The 17992-nt window shown below is 38.5% G+C and overlaps 1 protein-coding gene across 1 annotated transcript in view; it reads right to left on the bottom strand.

Moving 5' to 3' along the window:
• UBXN4 (UBX domain protein 4) overlaps positions 1 to 17992 on the bottom strand; it is a 48839-nt gene that overhangs the window by 13095 nt on the left and 17752 nt on the right. The window contains exons 6-10 of the mRNA XM_026510074.4: positions 13057 to 13150; positions 7656 to 7710; positions 6747 to 6911; positions 4607 to 4734; positions 255 to 357 (exon numbers count right to left, since the gene is read on the bottom strand). Coding sequence (XP_026365859.3) covers positions 255 to 357; positions 4607 to 4734; positions 6747 to 6911; positions 7656 to 7710; positions 13057 to 13150 — 545 coding nt within the window. The remainder of the gene's footprint in view (positions 1 to 254; positions 358 to 4606; positions 4735 to 6746; positions 6912 to 7655; positions 7711 to 13056; positions 13151 to 17992) is intronic.

The following is a 17992-nucleotide window of genomic DNA, read 5'->3' as shown; positions in this document are numbered from 1 at the left end:
GAGAAAAGTTTCCAAAGCCTATTGTACGATATCAGCAAATCTCTATTTTTGTTTACAACAAACAGATGTGCTTCCCCGACGTGGCACTAATACATGATGGAAGCTCCATAGCAACCCAGAGCCGACTGGTGCTTCCCTCCTGGGCATAAGTCATGACTCACGCTCTACAAGTCCGGTCTGGAAATGTTCTCCTCCTCCATTTTAATGACCTATTCATCTACTTCACCACAACTCAAAACAAGACATAGATTTACCTGCGCAGCGAACTGTCTTGCTTCTTCTAGAGGAGCGTCAGAAGGGAACTGATTTGTAAAGGAAGAACCATCGGGAAGACGAAACTGAATTCTTGCAACAGTGCTACGAAAAAAGAAAATTAAAATCGGCATCTTTACCTCTACATATTCTCAAACAGTATCATTAAAAGAGAAAATGGAAGTGAAAAATGTGCAAAATAGATTTTTCCCACAATGTCAGACCTCTTCACTTATCATTTTTTAGTAACAGCTTTATAGAGATATAATTTACGTAACAAAATTCACCTTTTTATTTATTTTTTAAAAGATTTTAAAGTAATCTCTACATCCAAGGTGGGGCTCGAACTCACAACCCCAACAGAGACCGAGAGTTGCACACTCCACCGACTGCATTTTAATTCACCCTTTTAAAGCATACAATTAGGGGCGCCTGGGTGGTTCAGTTGGTTAGGCATCTTCCTTTGGCTCAGGTCATGATCCTGGGGTCCTGGTTCAAGCCCCACGTCAGGCTCCCTGCTCGGCAGGGGGCCTGCTTCTCCCTCTCCTCCTCACTCATGCTCTCTCTCGCTATCTCTCTCTCTCAAATAAATAAAGTCTTTACAAAAATAAAGCATACAATTTAGTGGTTTTTATTATAGTAATAGTTGTGCAACCATCGCCACTATTTAATTCCAAAACATTCTCATCATCCCAAAAAGAAACCCTGAACCCATCAGCAATTGCTCCCTACTCCTCCCTCACCTAGCCCTTTGGCAAGCACTAATCTACTTTCTGCCTCTAAGAATTTGCCTATTTCAGGCATTTCATATAATGGAACATAGAATGTGTGACTTTTTGGTAACTTGCTTTCATATAACATTATGTTTTCAAGGTTCATATCCATGTTGTAGCATGTGTCAGCACTTCATTCCTTTTAACTGCTGAATAATATTTATAATCCCATCAGCGGTGTAGGAGGGTGTCCACACCCTCGCCAAGATTTGTTATTGCTTTTTTAAGTTTAGGTATCCTGGAGGGCATTGAACTACTAGTATCTTATTGTGGTTTTGATTTAATTTTCCTAATGACTAAAAATGTTGAGTATCTTTTTATATGGCTTATTGACCATTTGTAGATCTTCTCTGGAGAAATGTCTATTTAAATCCTTTTCCCAAATTTAAAACTGGGTTGTTTGCTTTTTATTGGTAAGTTATTAAAGACTCCTTTTTGTATTCTGGATACAAGTCTCTCATCAGATATATGGTTTGCAAATATTTTCTCCAATTCTGGGGGCTATCTTCTCACTTTCTTGATGATGTCCCTTGAAACACAAAGATTTTAATTTTATGAAGTCCAACTTACCTATTGCTTTCTTTTGTTGCTTATGCTTTTGGTGTCATGTTTAAGAATCATTTTGCCTTTTCCAAGATCACAAGATTTTCTCGGTTTTTTCCTAAGAGTTTATACTTGAGGAAAGGGTTCAAATTCATTCTTTTGGATGTGTCCAAGCACCATTTGTTAAAGAGCCTATTCTTTCCCCATTGGATGACCCTGGTACCATTTTCAAAAATCAATCGATCATAAATGCATGGGTTTCTTTCTTTTTTCCCAAAGATTTTATTTATTATTTTAATTTTTAATTTAAATTTGATTTAGTTAACATACAGTATATTATTATTTTCAGGTGTAGAATTTAGTGATTCATCAGTTGCATAAAACACCCAGTGCTCACTACATCAAGTGACCTCCTTAATGCCCATCACCCAATTACCCCATCCCCTGACCCACCTCCCCTCCATATATAGTTTGTTCCCTATAGTTAAAAGTCTCTTATGGTTTCCTTCCCTTCCCCTATGTTTATCTGCTTTGTTTCTTAAATTCCACATGAGTGAAATCATATGGTATTTGTCTTTCTCTGACTAACTGATTTCACTTAGCATGATAACCTCTAGTTCCATGTTGGTAAGATTTCATTCTTTTTGATGGCTGAGTAATATTCCATTGCATATATACACCACATCTTCTTCTTTTTTTATTTATTTATTTGACAGAGAGAGAGAGAGAGACAGCCAGCGAGAGAGGGAACACAAACAGGGGGAGTGGGAGAGGAAGAAGCAGGCTCCCAGCAGAGGAGCCCGATGCGGGACTCGATCCCAGGACTCCAGGATCACGCCCTGAGCCGAAGGCAGATGCTTAACGACTGAGCCACCCAGGTGCCCCTATACCACATCTTCTTAATCCATTCACCTGTGGATGGACATCTGGGCTCCTTCCACAGTTTGGCTATTGTGGGTGGGCACTGCTGCTATAAACATTGGGGAAATGCATGGGTTTATTTCTGGAGACTCAATTCTACTGTGGTGATCCATACATTCATCCTTATGCCAATACCACATTGTCTGGGTCACTGTAGCTTTGTTTTAAAATTTAAAAAATCGGAGTCTCCCAACTTTGTTCTTTTTCCAGATAATTTTGACTATTCTGAGTCCCTTGCATTTCCGTATGAATTTTTATGCAAAAATTTTGGCAAATAAAATCACCTGGGATTTTAACAGGGACTGTGTTGAATCTACAGATCAGTTTGGGGAGTACTGCCATCTTTTTTTTCCTTTTTCTTTTCTTCTCTCAAGCCCCTTTTGTACTGCTACCTTAACAATATTAAGTCCTCTGATCTATGAACACAATGTCCTTCCATGTATTTATGTCTACTTTAATTCTTTCAAAATGTTTTCTAGTTCTCAGTATACGAGTCTTATACTTTCATTAAATATATTCTTAAGTATTTTATCACTCTTGGAAAATAGTTTTTAAAAAGTAGTTTTTACTCATGTTGTGAACTCTGTACTTTGTTGGTTGGTACTGCTTACAGAAGGGTTCATATAAACACTCACTGTCTCTCTTTGACTTCATCTTTCTGCTCCCTACATCCTTTGCTTATTCTCATATTCTGTGTCCCCCTTCCTCCACTAGTACCTATGCAACAAAAAGGGAAGGAGGGATTTATTTCCTCAAACTGTATCAACTTAATAAGGACTTAGAAATCATGATTATAAGATAAACGTGGTAAAAACTGAAAAAACAAACAAAATAAGTGGTAGTTTTTCTGGGGTGCCTGGCTGGCTCAGTTGGTGGAGCATGTGACTCTTGATTTTGGGGTTGTGAGTTTGAGCCCCAAATTGGGTATGGAGATTACTTAAAAATAAAATCTTAGAAAAAAAAAAAGTTTTTCTGATTACAAAAGTAATGCTTGTTAATTTTCCAATATAGAAAATACAGAAAAGTACAGGGGCATCTGGGTGACTGACTGACTTAACTGTCAGTTAAGCATCTGTCTTTGGCTCAGGTCATGATCTCAGGGTCCTGGGATCGAGCCCTGCATTGGGCTCCCTGCTTAGCGGGAAGTCGGCTTCTTCCTCTCTCTCTGACCCTACCCGCCCCCATTCATGCATGCATGCTTGCGCTTTCTCTCTCAAATAAATAAAATCTTAAAAAAAGAAAAAAGACAAGACAGAAAAGTACATAAAATATTAACCATAATCCAACTAGGACATACTAGAAACCTGTTATTTTTCTCTTACAACATATTTTTGTTTCAGGAACTGCCTTATCCCTGCCACCTGTCATTCATTCTGGTATAATTATCAGTAACATTTCCCCACCTCCTCACCACAGAAGTGGGTATGTCAACTCCCCCAACCAGGGAGCCAATTTAAGCAGACATAGGGATTGATCTGAAGGTGGCCATATTAGCCAAATAAAGCCAATGAGAATTCTCCCCACTTAATGATATAGGATTTGAGAAGGAGTTTTTCCTTTCTGGGATCAGGAGCTCAAGATCCTGAATGTGTCAAGAGGCCCTGGGTTCACCTGACAACATTATTATAAAAGTTTTTCTGAGAATGAAGCTAAAACAGAAAAAAAATACCCAAGAGATTAAAAAGAGAGAGAGAGAAAATGTTATCTTTTAAATCCCTGGATTTAGTTATATACCTCATCAAATCCATCAATGGAAATCCCAACTGCAGAGCCAATGGATTCCCTCTTTTGCTTAATCCTATCTGACCTGAGATTCTCACAACTAAAGAACCCTAATACATGTAAGATAACCACTATAATCATTTCAATGTATGTGTTTTCTGTCTTTTGAAAATAGACTTCTTGAGCCTTCTTTTAAAAGTGATTTATTTAGCACTGTTACCGTGTACACTCACATTCAATGACAAATACCACTGGCAACTGCCACACTGGTCATTATGTCCTCCTGGAACTACTTATTACAGCCCCAGCACACAACAGTGTTAAAAAGCAGCTCACAACCACTGTTCTCCTCAGCGGCTTTATACACACAGATAATTTAGAAAGAAATAAAGTACCTTCTTTCTCTTGCAGCAGAGTCCCTTTTGACTTCCATTTCTGCCTGTTTGGCCAGCAAAGCAGCAGCTTTAGCAGCTTCTACTTCTTCTTTTGTCTTTGCAAAACGAGCAGCTCTCTCTGCACGGTCCTTTAAAACAGGTATTAGACACTAATTATCTTTTACTGCTAGAATGATCTAGTATTTCTAAACACAAGGAACAAACACAAATGTATATGAGATTCCTTAAAGCCACCTGTAAACTTTATCACTCTGGATCTGGTATTTTTCAGTTTTATAAACTATCAGAGACCAGCCAGCTTTTCATTAAAAAAACAAGCACTTGATTCTGGTGACTACTGTATCTCCAGAGCCTGGAAAAAGGTCTGGCATACAGTAGATGATCAACAAATATTTGTTGCATAAACAAATGAACAGGGGCGCCTGGGTGGCTTAGTCGTCAAGCATCTGCCTTCAGCTCAGGTCATGATCCCAGTGTTCTGGGATGAGCCGCCCATCGGGCTCCCTGCTCAGCGGGAAGCCTGCTTCTTCCTCTCCCACTCCCCCTGCTTGTGTTTCCTCTCTCGCTGCCTCTCTGTCAAATAAATAAATAAAATCTTAAAAAAAAAAAAATGAACAACAATATTAAGGTAGAGATGGCTTTATGTATTACAACTGCTTAATTCTAAAAGCAGTTGTTGCAAAACCATCTTAACCTCCTAACTAATGTGTCTAAATCTTCTGAATGTCCCAAAAAAGAACACTTGTGACTACAGGAGAATGCTACATAACCAGTTCTAAGCTTTTTTTCTAGGGATTTTTTTTTTTAAAGAAAGGCAGACTGCCACATGCAGCACCTCATTCGGATGTGTGTGTCTTGGAAGCCTAACTACTCTACATTCTCCTACAAATGGATCTTGAGAGCTTGTTTGGAGGTTCTAGCAGGGGAGCGCAGCTTCAGAAAGGATACACATGGAGCAGTGAGGGAGGAAGGGGACACCCACCTAGCCAGCCAGATCATCTGAATCAACCCTGGCCATCAATGGCATGACAGATGTGGCAGCCAGATCACCCTCACATCCCTAGGAAATTTTTGAAAACTACCTTTTGACTACTGATAAAATTCATAACATAACACAGAGAAAAATTACTTTGAAAAAAATCATCTCAATTTTAATCTTCTATCAAATTTTTGTTTTAATTTCAGCATAATTAACATACATTGTTATATTAGTTTCAGGTGTACAATACAGTGACTCCCGTACATCACCTGGTGCTCATCTGACAAGTGCACTTCTTAATCCCTTTCACCTATTGTGCCCATCCCCCCCACCCACCTCCCCTCTGGTAACCATCAGTTTGTCCTCTATAGTAAAGAGTCTGTTTCTTGGTTTCTCTCTCTTTTTCCTTTCCTCATTTGTTTTGTTTCTTAAATTCCACATATGAGTGAAATCATATGAATCATATGAATCAGTCTTTCTCTGACTGACTTATTTCACTTAGCATAATATTCTCTACCTCCATCCAAGTTGTTGCAAATGGCAAGATTTCATTCATTTTATGGCTGAATAATATTCCATTGTATATATACACCATAACTTCTTTATCCAATCCCAATTTTTATTTTTTTTTTAGAGGGGGTGAGGGCAGAGGGAAAGGGAGAGCGAGCGTCTTAAGCAGGCTCCAAGCCCAGCATGGAGCCCAGCGTGGAGCTCAATCTCATAACCCTAAGATCATGACCCGAGCTGAAATCAAGAGTCAGCTACTTAAGTGACTGAGCCACCCAGGTGTGCCCCCAATTTTAATCTTAACTGTATTTTATGTTTTTTGGAAGGGGGGAGGGGCAAAGGGAGAGAGGGAACCATAAGCAGGCTCCACGCCCAGCTCCAAGCCTGACACAGGGCTCAATCTCACAACCGTGAGATCACAACCTGAGCCGAAATCAAGAGTTGGCTGCTTAACCGACCGAGCCACACAGGCGCCCCTTAACTATATTTTAATCCAATATACAATTTCTACTAAAAGGAAGCTGAAAATTGGTGCTCTTTGAGTCACTAGAATCTACTATTTTTGTGTACATGGCCTGGTAGTAAACCAAAACCACTGTGCATGGAGAAACAACTGCACGAGAGTCAAGCATTAAAAATAAACTTACTACTCACCAATGCAATCTGCTGTTTTATACGCTCTCGAGCTGCCCTATCTTCTGCCTTTTCTCTGTTTCTTTCCTCTAACATTCTTTTTGTTAACTCTTCTTCTTGTTTTCTTTTATAATCCAGCATTTCTTTTCCAGTTTTTCTCCTCTCAATTTCCTTCTTAATTTCTCTCTAAATTAAAGAGAAAGTAAGTCTTATGAGCCCAAAAGACAACTTAATAATCTGCCTTAGGTATTATTTTATATGAGCTGGCTGTAAGGCACAGCTAAAGGAATAAAATAACTTCATAAAATGTATGGATCTAGAAGAATTTATTAACAGCATGTGTTAAAGGTCAAATGTCTATCAACTTATAAATCTTAGCATTTCTATTAAGGTTATGATGCAATTGTGATATAATGTGAAAAACGAATTACAGGTCTTCGGTTTGTAAAGTACATGTTACCCTCTAAGGACACAAGGCAGTCATTTATTTGGCATAAAGAACTGATAACTTTCTGATATTGAAACCTCAAAGAGATGATGCATTTACTTGCACATAAGAAAAATGAATGATGCACCAGAATGTGGCAACATCAGAGGGAAAACTCGGCAAAATGTCTACAATTTCTTTTGCATATAAAGGAACTAAGAATTTCATCTGCATCAAAATAATACAATTTTAATTCAATTTCCTTTATTCTTAGTGTAAAAGACTCACTGAAAAAAGATGATCAAACTTATTCCAAGAAATTTACAAAAAAAGCACAAAAAAGTATACACTACGATCCCACTAAGGAAGCCAGGTAACCCCTTCACTGTGCTTCAACACTCAACTGGAACCAGAAAGCCATCCAAGGTCTGCCCAATTGAGCAAGGAGTCAAACATTCCCTCACCACCTGGAAGAGTAAAATGATGATGTACATGAACTTTACCTGTTCCTCCTCTTTCCTTTTCTCTTCTCTTCTTTCTTCAAGTTTTTTAGTGAGTCTGTATGTAAAAAGTTTTTTAAAAATACATTAACGGAGACACATTATTCATATAATAAACACATGGGAGATTCCTTTCGCTAAAAGAACTGGGAAATGAAGTTAACAAACCAAAGAAGCTCCTGAAGGCAAGGCAACAACTCACCTGCCTGGCCTCCGGCCCCAACAGAAATCCATAATCAGTCAGTGGGAGCCTTGTAGAAGCCTAGTTCCACCTCCTACTTAACCATTAGTTCTCCTTCCCCTCACCGATATATCTGATACTGATTTAAAAATATACATATACGTCTTCAAATAAGGACATAAATTAATGAGTTACAAATGCTTTCCCCCTACATAGAAGTAAACAGCAACATAGCACAAATTGTTAAAAGTAAAAGCAAAAAACTGAAGGCTAGCATTTATAAAAACTAATGCCAAAACTGATTCCCAACTGTAAGAAGTTCATCAATTAAAAATAATTATGAAAGCAAACAGTAGTAATGGTCACACAACCTAGTGAATGCATTAAAAAACCCACTATGAATTTTGTGATATGTAATTACCTCAATTTTTAAAAATTAATGGTACTTTCTCAGAGGGATTTCATTTATACCGGATATTAAGCGTTTGCTAAAGCTCAGCTGAAGAAACTGAGCCAGAAATCAAGGGAGTGCTCAAAGAATGATGGGGACATACATCAAAGAACAGAAGAGCAAGAATGAAGAGGATGTCACTTGCCAAAACTACAGCAGTGTGTGCACCAAAAAAAATAAGAGAAGGAACTGTAACACAGAGGAAAAAAAGGATCCATGTCTTACTGCAGAGGGGAGTTATAAACTGGTATAACCACTCTGGAAAACTGTTTGGCAAGTATTTATGACCCTTTCCTGCTCCTGGAAAAACACCCAAAAGGTGTATCTACCAAGACATGTACAAGAATGCTCATACAGCAGCCCTATTCATAACAGCCCCCAAAATGAAAACAATTCAAAAATCCATCAACAGAATGAATCAGTCAAATAAAAGAATGCTATACAGCAACGAGAGTGTACCAATTACTGCCACATGCAGCAGCATAGAAGAGCTGAAGCAAAGGAGAGCAGAGAGAGAACATGCGGTGATTCCATTATGAAATTTATGAGCAGGCAAAACTCATCTATGCTATTAGATTCAGGACAGTGGTTATGTTGGGAAGGAAAGCAGTTATCGTGAAGGGGTTATCAGGCCTCTACTGTATGGAGTACACTGGTAATTTTCTATTTCTTGATCCGGGTGCTGGTGTCTCGTAAGTTTACTGGAAAAAAAGTGGGGGAAAGAAAGTAGGAAGAGGTGGATCAAAGCAGTTCTCTACAGAAGAATGCTATCTAAGAAATGTATAAGGTATAAAATTAGAAGGTACAAAACTAGAAAAAAAAATCACCATTTTCAACTATCAATGATATAACTGATCCAAGCAAAACTCAACAGAGGCCAAAACCACTGGGTGAAAGCTTTTGAAGAACAGCATATTCACTGTTTCAAAGAATCACCGTTGACATTAATTAGGCAAAAGGGTATCTTTATAATCAAGAAAATCAACAGACAACTTCATTAATGATTAAACTTATCATCACCAATAATGCATACATCTGGTATCAGATGCCTCCTCATGTGAGTAAAGAGAAAGACAAATATTACCTAGGTAATGTTCTCAAACTTGAACCTGAACCTAGAATGATAAAACAGGGACCAAATCAAAGGACATTCTAGAAAAATGGGATGCCTGGGTCGCTTTTAACAGTCGGTTAAGCATCTGCCTTCAGCTCAGGTCATGATCCCAGAGTCCTGGGATCAATCGGGCATTGGGCTCCCTGCTCAGTGGGGAGCCTGTTTCTCCCTCTGCCTGCCGCTCCCATGTGCTCTCTATCTCTGACAAATAAAGTCTCTTAAAAAAAAAAAAAAAGACATTCTAGAAACAAAGCCTAGACACTTAAAGAATGTCCAAGTCATGAAAAATAAAAACAAACAAAACAAAGGAAATGTTTGAATTAAAAGAGACTAAATTAAATTCAATGATTCCTGAATGGATCCTGTATCAAGGGAAAAAAAGTTATAAAGGGCATTATTGAAATAACTGGGCAAATTTGAATGCTTATCAGAAAATCTTAGTGTATCATTTATAATTTGAGTGTGACAATGGGATTATACAAATATCTGAAAATGTCTTCAAATACATACCACTTGCAGAATTCTCTTCTGAGAAAAACATGCTATTTTGTTCTAATCTCGTTGAAAAGCCCATTGCATCTTACTCAATGACATATCTATTGACTGTTTCATCACTCCTGCATCCAGGAATCTACTGCTAAATTGTGTTCACTGGCCTGAGGGGTAAGGTAGGGCATGAGTCAGTAGGCAGACACTCCCAGGCCCCTTCCTAGGCTGTAGCCCCTGCTCAGAGCCGATGTTTTTATTCTGAGGAGATACACACTGAAGTATTTAGGGTAAAATGAAATGATGCCTGTAACTTTCAAATAAATTGGCAAGAAAAAAAAAAAGGTCAGTATACTATTCTTTCAACTTTTTGAGGCTTGAAACCTTTCCCAAAAAAAGGTTGGAATTGATAGTACAATTAATTGCTAGTATATCTATTACCTTTCCCAGAGAATTCTGCCAATTTTTAAACATAGTGACATAAAAACATAAGCAAAATTTAACTAAAAGATGTATCTTTTCATGTGAGTTGCTAAAAGATTCAAATTTCAGGGACACCTGGCTGGATTAGTCAGTAGACTATGCAACTCTTGATCTCAGGGTTGTTGAGTTCGAGCCCCACATTGAGCATGGAGATTATTTAAAAAAAAAAAAAAAAGATTCACATTTCACATCTTTTAGCTTTGAGAATAAAATTATGTATTTTAATTAATATTAAGAAGAAAAACTGAGATCTCACAATTACAAATCATCGATCTGTTTCTTACTTCCTTGAAAAAACAATTTAAGACAGATTTTTTTCTTAATATGTACGGGATAAGTTTCTGAGCTGACATCAATTTGATTTAGTCACCCTTCCTCCCTAACTAAACTCCATTTCCTTGAAGCCAGATGAGAAAAAAGCCTAAGATCTAGTGGGAAGTACTCAGTTTTCTAGAAACTTAGTCTCTGGAAACAGATGTTATAGCTTGAGAAGATGAACAGAATTCTATATTTAATAATCCAACCTGCCGAATTTTAAGGCTGAGTTTTTAACCTGTACAACAGAAATTTTAAAATATGATCAAAGTTAGAGAAAAATGCATATAATTTGCTTTACAGAGCTTGGGATTACAAAATTCTATAAATATCCGATTGCACCATAGGTATTTGATGTGTCAAATTTATCTGGGCTGTGAAAAAGCACCGCAGCTCAGTTCTATGAGACAGGGAAAATCGGGTTCAGAGTCGAATAAGCTGTAGAGGATGGGTAAGTCAAAGGCATAAAAGCACTACAGAGTCTATGACAAGGGACAGTGGAGATGACGGCCACCTAAAGGGTATAAATGATGAGCTAAGATGTCATTCGGTATAGGAATATTATATAGGCTATTTTTTTAGTTGTCATTGTCAATGAATCCGTTTCCATAAAAGAAACAAAATATCTAATTGGGTACAACTCAGATGAATAAAATACAGGACCACAGTGTAGGAATTAACCTATATTAGGACCTAGGCTTTACTGGTTAGCTGAGTCTGATAAACTAATCTCAGGAACAATTTGAAATGCTTTTATGGTTTTAATTACACAACCTGGATTTTTCAAAAGTTTAAACAGAACGGTTACTTCCCAATGAAAACTGTTTCAGTAGTAAGTATGCCAACATTTCATCCAATTTCAACACCAGTATTATCCTTTTTTAAAAGGCTCTAGTCCACATACATTTCATGTAACCGGTTCTAACAGTATATGGTTTAAAAAAAAAAATACATGTATGTATCTCCAAGAGTGCTTAGAAGTTCTTTTCAGTTTAAGGATCTCAAACAACTTGTAGACCCACTCTTGTCCTGATATGCTAATTATAAAAGTAATAATGTTCAATGAAGACAGGTTGGCAACCTCAAAACTCAGCAAAAATCCCTAATTTCCCTTTCATAGATATTAATATAAACATTTTCCTCTATGTCTTAAACTGTCTTTATCTGACTCAATATATTATATATAACACATACATAGCAGCATAGTTACTATATGTAACTATCTTTTAATTAAAGATGGTATATTATATTCTGATTGTAGCACCACACAGGCAGACATGGGCAGATACTCTCTTACTTAAGAATGAAGCTATTATGAAACAACAGAAACTCCCCTTTCACATTGCAATTAAATAGCACGTAAGCCCACCCTACAACGAAGGGCTACCTGCTGTGTTGTCTTCTCATTCCCCCTAAGTCTCCAAATCCTTTTCTGATCTTTTATTGTTACTTCACCCCAAGGTGGTATAAATAAAGATGCCTAGTGGTGGACTTGGTGTTAGCAAAACAGAATGAAATAAAGAGGATGAATCACTGGGAACTTTGGTTCCCTGCTAATGTTCTTTGAGCCTTGTACCACTTCTCACCACTGTGAGCAGAAGTATCCTTTTTAGCTCAAGATCTTGGCCCTGCCCTGACTCCTTCAAAGAACCATCAGAATCTAGGTTTTACTGAAATGAAGCTGATTCTTACTCATGAGCAAACTCAAATACCTAATGTCAGTAATCATTTTTGAAACTTGTCTCCGCAAAGCATCTGTGTGCACAAGAAATTCAAGTCTAAGGAATTTTCTTAACTTCCATATAAAACTAAGTTGTTTTAGGTTAGGATTAAAAAATAGTCCTGCTTTATCCATTTACAGTTCATATAACAAGAATCATACTATAAAGGACTCTAATTTGATAATTTCTATATTATTAAAAATACTAAACTACAAACCACAAAAGTCAGAAATCGGTATCTGATTATTAGACCAACTAATAACACATGACATTTTAACAGACACCCACTTATGCAAAACCAAGGCTCAGTATAGTCATGAAAGTAGATGAAGTTCTTCCCATCTGGAACTTACTATCCTATGGCATAGAGAGTTAAAAGCAGAAGTGATGGACAGAAACACACATGTACCAAAAACCAGTGAAGAACCACAGATTCTTAGGCTGATAAGACCTAAAGGTGACTGAGGACTTCAGAGATATCCAACTTTACTTGTAGAATATAGTTTTTATGGATATAAATAAGTTGGCCAGGTAATAAAAAATTTCAACCCAAGATTCTGAAACTTCATTTGTGTAATTTTTCTATTCAAATTAATGAAATAACTGAAAACCACTCTCTTTTAAAAATACTATTTGCAAAAATAAGAGCAAACCTTTCCACTCTGACAGTGAGGTCCTCCGGAGGTCTCTGATTTGAACATCCACCAGGCTCCTGAGATGGATTGGCATGGCCCGAACTTTCGCCTCCTTAATTATTTAATAAAAAGAAATAAGAATATTATATTTAATGCCAATTTTTTTAAGGTATAAATGTTCTGGGTTACGTTTGTTAATCTTATAAAACATTACAAATTTTTCCTAACAATGTGAGAAGATAAGAAATGAGTGGATTGGGGCGCCTGGGTGGCTCACTCGTTAAGCGTCTGCCTTTGGCTCAGGGTGTGATCCCAGAGTTCTGGGATCGAGCCCCGCATCAGGCTTCTCCGATGGGAGCCTGCTTCTTCCTCTCCCACTCCCCCTGCTTGTGTTCCCTCTCTCGCTGGCTGTCTCTCTCTCTGTCAAATAAATAAAAACTTTAAAAAAAAAAAAAAAGAAAGAAAGAAATGAGTGGATTACTGGGGCACCTGGCTAGCTCAGTCACTTAAGAGCCTGTGGTTCAGGGTTGTGAGTTTGAGCCCCACATTGGACGTAGAGTTTACTGAAAGAAAGAAAGAAAGAAAGAAAGAAAGAAAGAAAGAAAGAAAGAAAGAAAGAAAGAAAGAAAGGGAAGGAGGGAAACGAACAATTACTAATTCTGGCATTTGGATCTGGATACAACAGTATATAAGTGGAAAATAAGGCAGTTACCCTGTTGAGGGCCACTAAAGTCAGGGTCAAAGGGAAAACATGAAGAAGTATTAATCTGGCAGGAGGGGAATATAACAAAAGTAGAGTAAGCATGACTGACCATGGGCAGGCTTCACTCTAGAGCATCGTTGGCCAATATCTATGCTGTCCAGTACAGTGGCCACAGTCATATGTAAAGCTCTAGAGGCAAAGTCTGATCTGGGTATCACTCTAGACTTACTCTGGCACAAGTGATCTGCTTTTGCAAACCAGAGTAATTCCTTAGAGAAGCTATTTGTATCTACACTAGTACTAGATGGCCCCCAACTTAACTATGGTTTGCCTTACAGTTTTTTGACTCCATGATGGTGTAGAAGTGATATGCATTCTAGAAACCATACTTCCAATTTTGATCTTTTCCTGGGCTACAGATATGCACTAAGATACTGTCTTGTGATAATGGACAGTGGCAGCTCTCAGTCAACCACAAAATCACAAGGACAAACAACTAGCACACTTATATCATTCTGCACCCATAAATCATTCTGTTCTCACTTTCACTACAGTAGTCAATAAATTACATCAGAGAGTCAACACTTCATTATAAAACAGGCTTTGTGTTAGAGGACTTCACCCAACTGTAGGCTACTGTAAGTGTTCTGAGCATGTTTAAGGTAGGCTAGACTAAGCGAAAATGTTCAGTAGTTTAGGTGTACTAAATGCATTTTTGACTTAGAATATTTTCAACTTAAATGGGTGTGTCAGGCTGTAACCCCATCATAAATCAACGAAGATCTGTATACTTTAAAAAATTTCCTGGGGTGTCTGGGTGGGTTCAGTCAGTTAAGCGTCTGACTCTTGATTTCAGCTCAGGTCATGATCTCCGGGTCATGAGATTGAGCCCTTTGTCAGGATCTTTACTCAGCGCAAAGACTGCTTGTCCTTCTCCCTCTGCTCCTCCCCTGCTTGTGCACTCACTCTCTCTCTCAAAAAAAAATAAGTAAATAAAATCTTGAAAAAAAAATTTCCTGAAGGCCAGAATTTTCTCCTTGCCCTGTAGAGAATAGCTACGCTCTGGTACTTCCCTTTAGAACCTCTGCCATTTTCTTCCTTACCACTCGCGACTAACTTGATTCTTCTTACATTTTTGATCTTTGAAGGAGCAAGGACTATGAAGCAACAAAATCTGGATTCAAATCCTGTTCTATTACTTTAGTAAATTACTTAATCTGGGTCTTATCTATAAAATGGCAACAGTAACTTCACAGAGTCATTCTGTTGATGTACGTTAATTCAAATAAAATGCTTAGACTTTTACTAAGATAACACAAAGTAAGTGCTTCATCTATTACAGCGGTGGTGGAAATACGAGAATTACTAAGTCGAGCTGATTATGCACATCTATTCCCACCTCTGCATTCAGGGGCATCACCTAGGTTGTCTGAAATCAGCCATAGCAGGAGTGTTTACACCTTGGAAATTACCAAATACTGCCAATATACCAAATACTCCCAACCCCCACCAGAGCCTCTTCTTAAATATTTACTGGCACATCACTAAATGCAACCCTTGAATAAGAAGTGGTAACCACTAGCATCTGGTGTGTGTTTAATAGGAAACAAATCAATTTCTTTAGTAAATAAAATGAATGCCAAGGACATTCATATCTTAATATAGCAAAAAACAGAACTTTGGAAGATAACTTGTAGACAGTTGGGAAAAAAAGTGCTGAACAACAATACAGTTAGATGGATCTATGACTAAAAACAAAGAAAAATGGATAGATGTCATATACTGTAAGATTTCCAATGGCATGGCAGAGTTTCTTTGGCATTTTGTAAATGACTTAAAAGTACAGAATACACATTTATAACTTTATGCATGAAACAGCTTATATTAGCAGTCATATTTAACAGGTAATTAATGAATGAAAAGTTCCAATGTTTTCAAAAAACATTAAGCTAAAACAACTGATAAACATCCAAACATAATGAAAATTTATTAGAAGTTATAACTTAAGGTTTAAAAACATAACTGGACAATTAGGCATAATATAGCTCCACTTACAAAGCAGTCTTGCCAAAAAATATATATATAATGAACCTAAATCTGATCAAACCTATAATTTTAACTACCAACTTAGAAGAATATTTACGTAATACCATAAGAATGCGGCAAAGTCCAGGTGGAGGGGAAGATGGAGGTGAAGTAGGAGGACCCTAGGCTGGCCTCATCCCACAAATACAAATAGGTAACTATGAAATTATCCTAAATACACCAGTAATCGGCCTGAAGACTGGCAGAACATACTCCACAACTAAATGCAGAAAAGAAATCACATCGAAGAACGTAGGAAATGCAGACACACTTCGTAGGAAAAACGAATCATGGATGTTGAGGTGGAGAGAGGACTGTGGTTGTGGAGAAGGGTGAGAAACAGACAAGACAGGGGAGTGCAAAGGGAAGATGAACCCCCATAGCGACCAGCTTGGAAAGCAAGAGGGCCCAAATTTCATGAGTTCTTCTAACAAGCAGGGCTTAAAGCCTGGAGTTTTAAAGGTCAGTGTGCTTGGCTCTGGGAGAGCTATGAGGACACTGGGGTTGCTCTTCGAGAAAAGGCAGAGCAAACAGCCCACAGACATGCAACATGGAAACAGTGATCTAAAGAGTGCCTAGAGCACATAGTGGAGAGGTGAGTTGCTCATCTCAGATTGTGTCCCCAGGGAGGCAGCATTGACAGACAGACCCCTCCAGAAACAAAGGAACTGGCCAGTACCATTTCCCTCCCTCACTACTCAGCATAAACACAGCCACCAGTGGGAAACAACACAGCCCCCACACTTGCTACCTAACTTGCTTACAACAAGCCCTGCCACCCTGCCCCCTCATGCTCTGGAAAAACTACCCTTCCCAGTCACATTTGCCTCAGTCCCGGCATGGTGAACACCCTTTCCTGAAAGATCTGCCCAACTCCCTGCTCACACCACATCTCCTAGCCCCCGAGTATAGTGAGGACTCAATTCTGGCAGCAGTGGTGACAGGTCTCATTTCACAAGCAGACCAGGGCACAGCTAGTTAAAACTCACCACTTTCAGGCCAGGAACCAAACACTGTCCACAAACGATGAAGAGACAAGGAGAGCATCTGCAGACAACTGGCCTGAAGCCTAATGCAGCCAGGTCACAACAGAGTGCACAAAGCACACACTGGACACACTCCCAGAAACACAGACCCTGGGGAACAGAGGACGCTACACCGCAGGGCACTACAGGACCTCTTCTTCATTAAACCATTCCCCTCAAGAACAGAAGACGTAGCAGACTTTCCTAACACACAGAAACAGGCACAGAGACTTAAACAAGATGTGAAGACAGAGGAATCTGTCCCAAATAAAAGAACAGGACAAGGCCACAGCTGGAGATCTAAGCAAAACAGATATCAGTAACATGACTGATGGAGAATTTAAAGCAATGATCGTAAGGATACTCACAGGACTTGAGAAAAGAATAGAGGACATCATTGACCATTAACACAGAAATAAGAAATAACACAGCAGAGGGGTGCCTGGGTGGCTCAGTCAGTTAGGCAGCTACCTTCAGCTCAGGTCATGATCTCAGAGTCCTGGGATCAAGCCCTGCCTCGAGCTCCCTGCACAACAAGGAGTCTGCTTCTCCCTCTGCCACTCCCCCTCACTCATGCATGCATGCATGCTCTCTCTCTAATAAATAAAATCTTTAAAAAAAAGAAAGAAAGAACATAGCAGAGATAAATGGCTCAATAAACAAAAGGAGAAACACACTTGATGGAATGAACAGCACACTGGAAGAAGCAGAGGAATGAATTAATAACCTAGGAGACAAGAGTAATGGAAAGTAATCAAACCGAACAAAAGCAAGAAAAAAGAATTATGCAAAACGAGAATAGACTTAGGGAACTCAGCGACACCATCAAGCATAAAATTCGTATTACAGGGGTCCCAGAAGAAGGAGAGAGAGAAAAGGGGGCAGAGAATTTATGTGAAGAAATAATAGCTGAAAACGTCCCAAATCTGGGGAAGGAAACAGATCTCCAGATACAGGATGCACAGAGAACCCTCAACAAAATCAATAAAAGTAGATCCACATGAAGACATATGGCAAAATGCAGAAAGAGAGAAAAAATATTAAGGGGTGCCTGTCTGGCTCAATCAGTAGAGTGTGTAACTCTTGATCTCAGGGTTGTAGGTTTGAGCCCCACATTGGGTATAGAGATTACTCAAAAATA

The sequence above is a fragment of the Ursus arctos genome, unplaced genomic scaffold, assembly GCF_023065955.2.
Source record: "Ursus arctos isolate Adak ecotype North America unplaced genomic scaffold, UrsArc2.0 scaffold_1, whole genome shotgun sequence".
Lineage (NCBI taxonomy): Eukaryota > Metazoa > Chordata > Mammalia > Carnivora > Ursidae > Ursus > Ursus arctos.
Note: the sequence above shows the minus strand (reverse complement) of the source record. Positions and strands in the feature narration are given on the sequence as shown.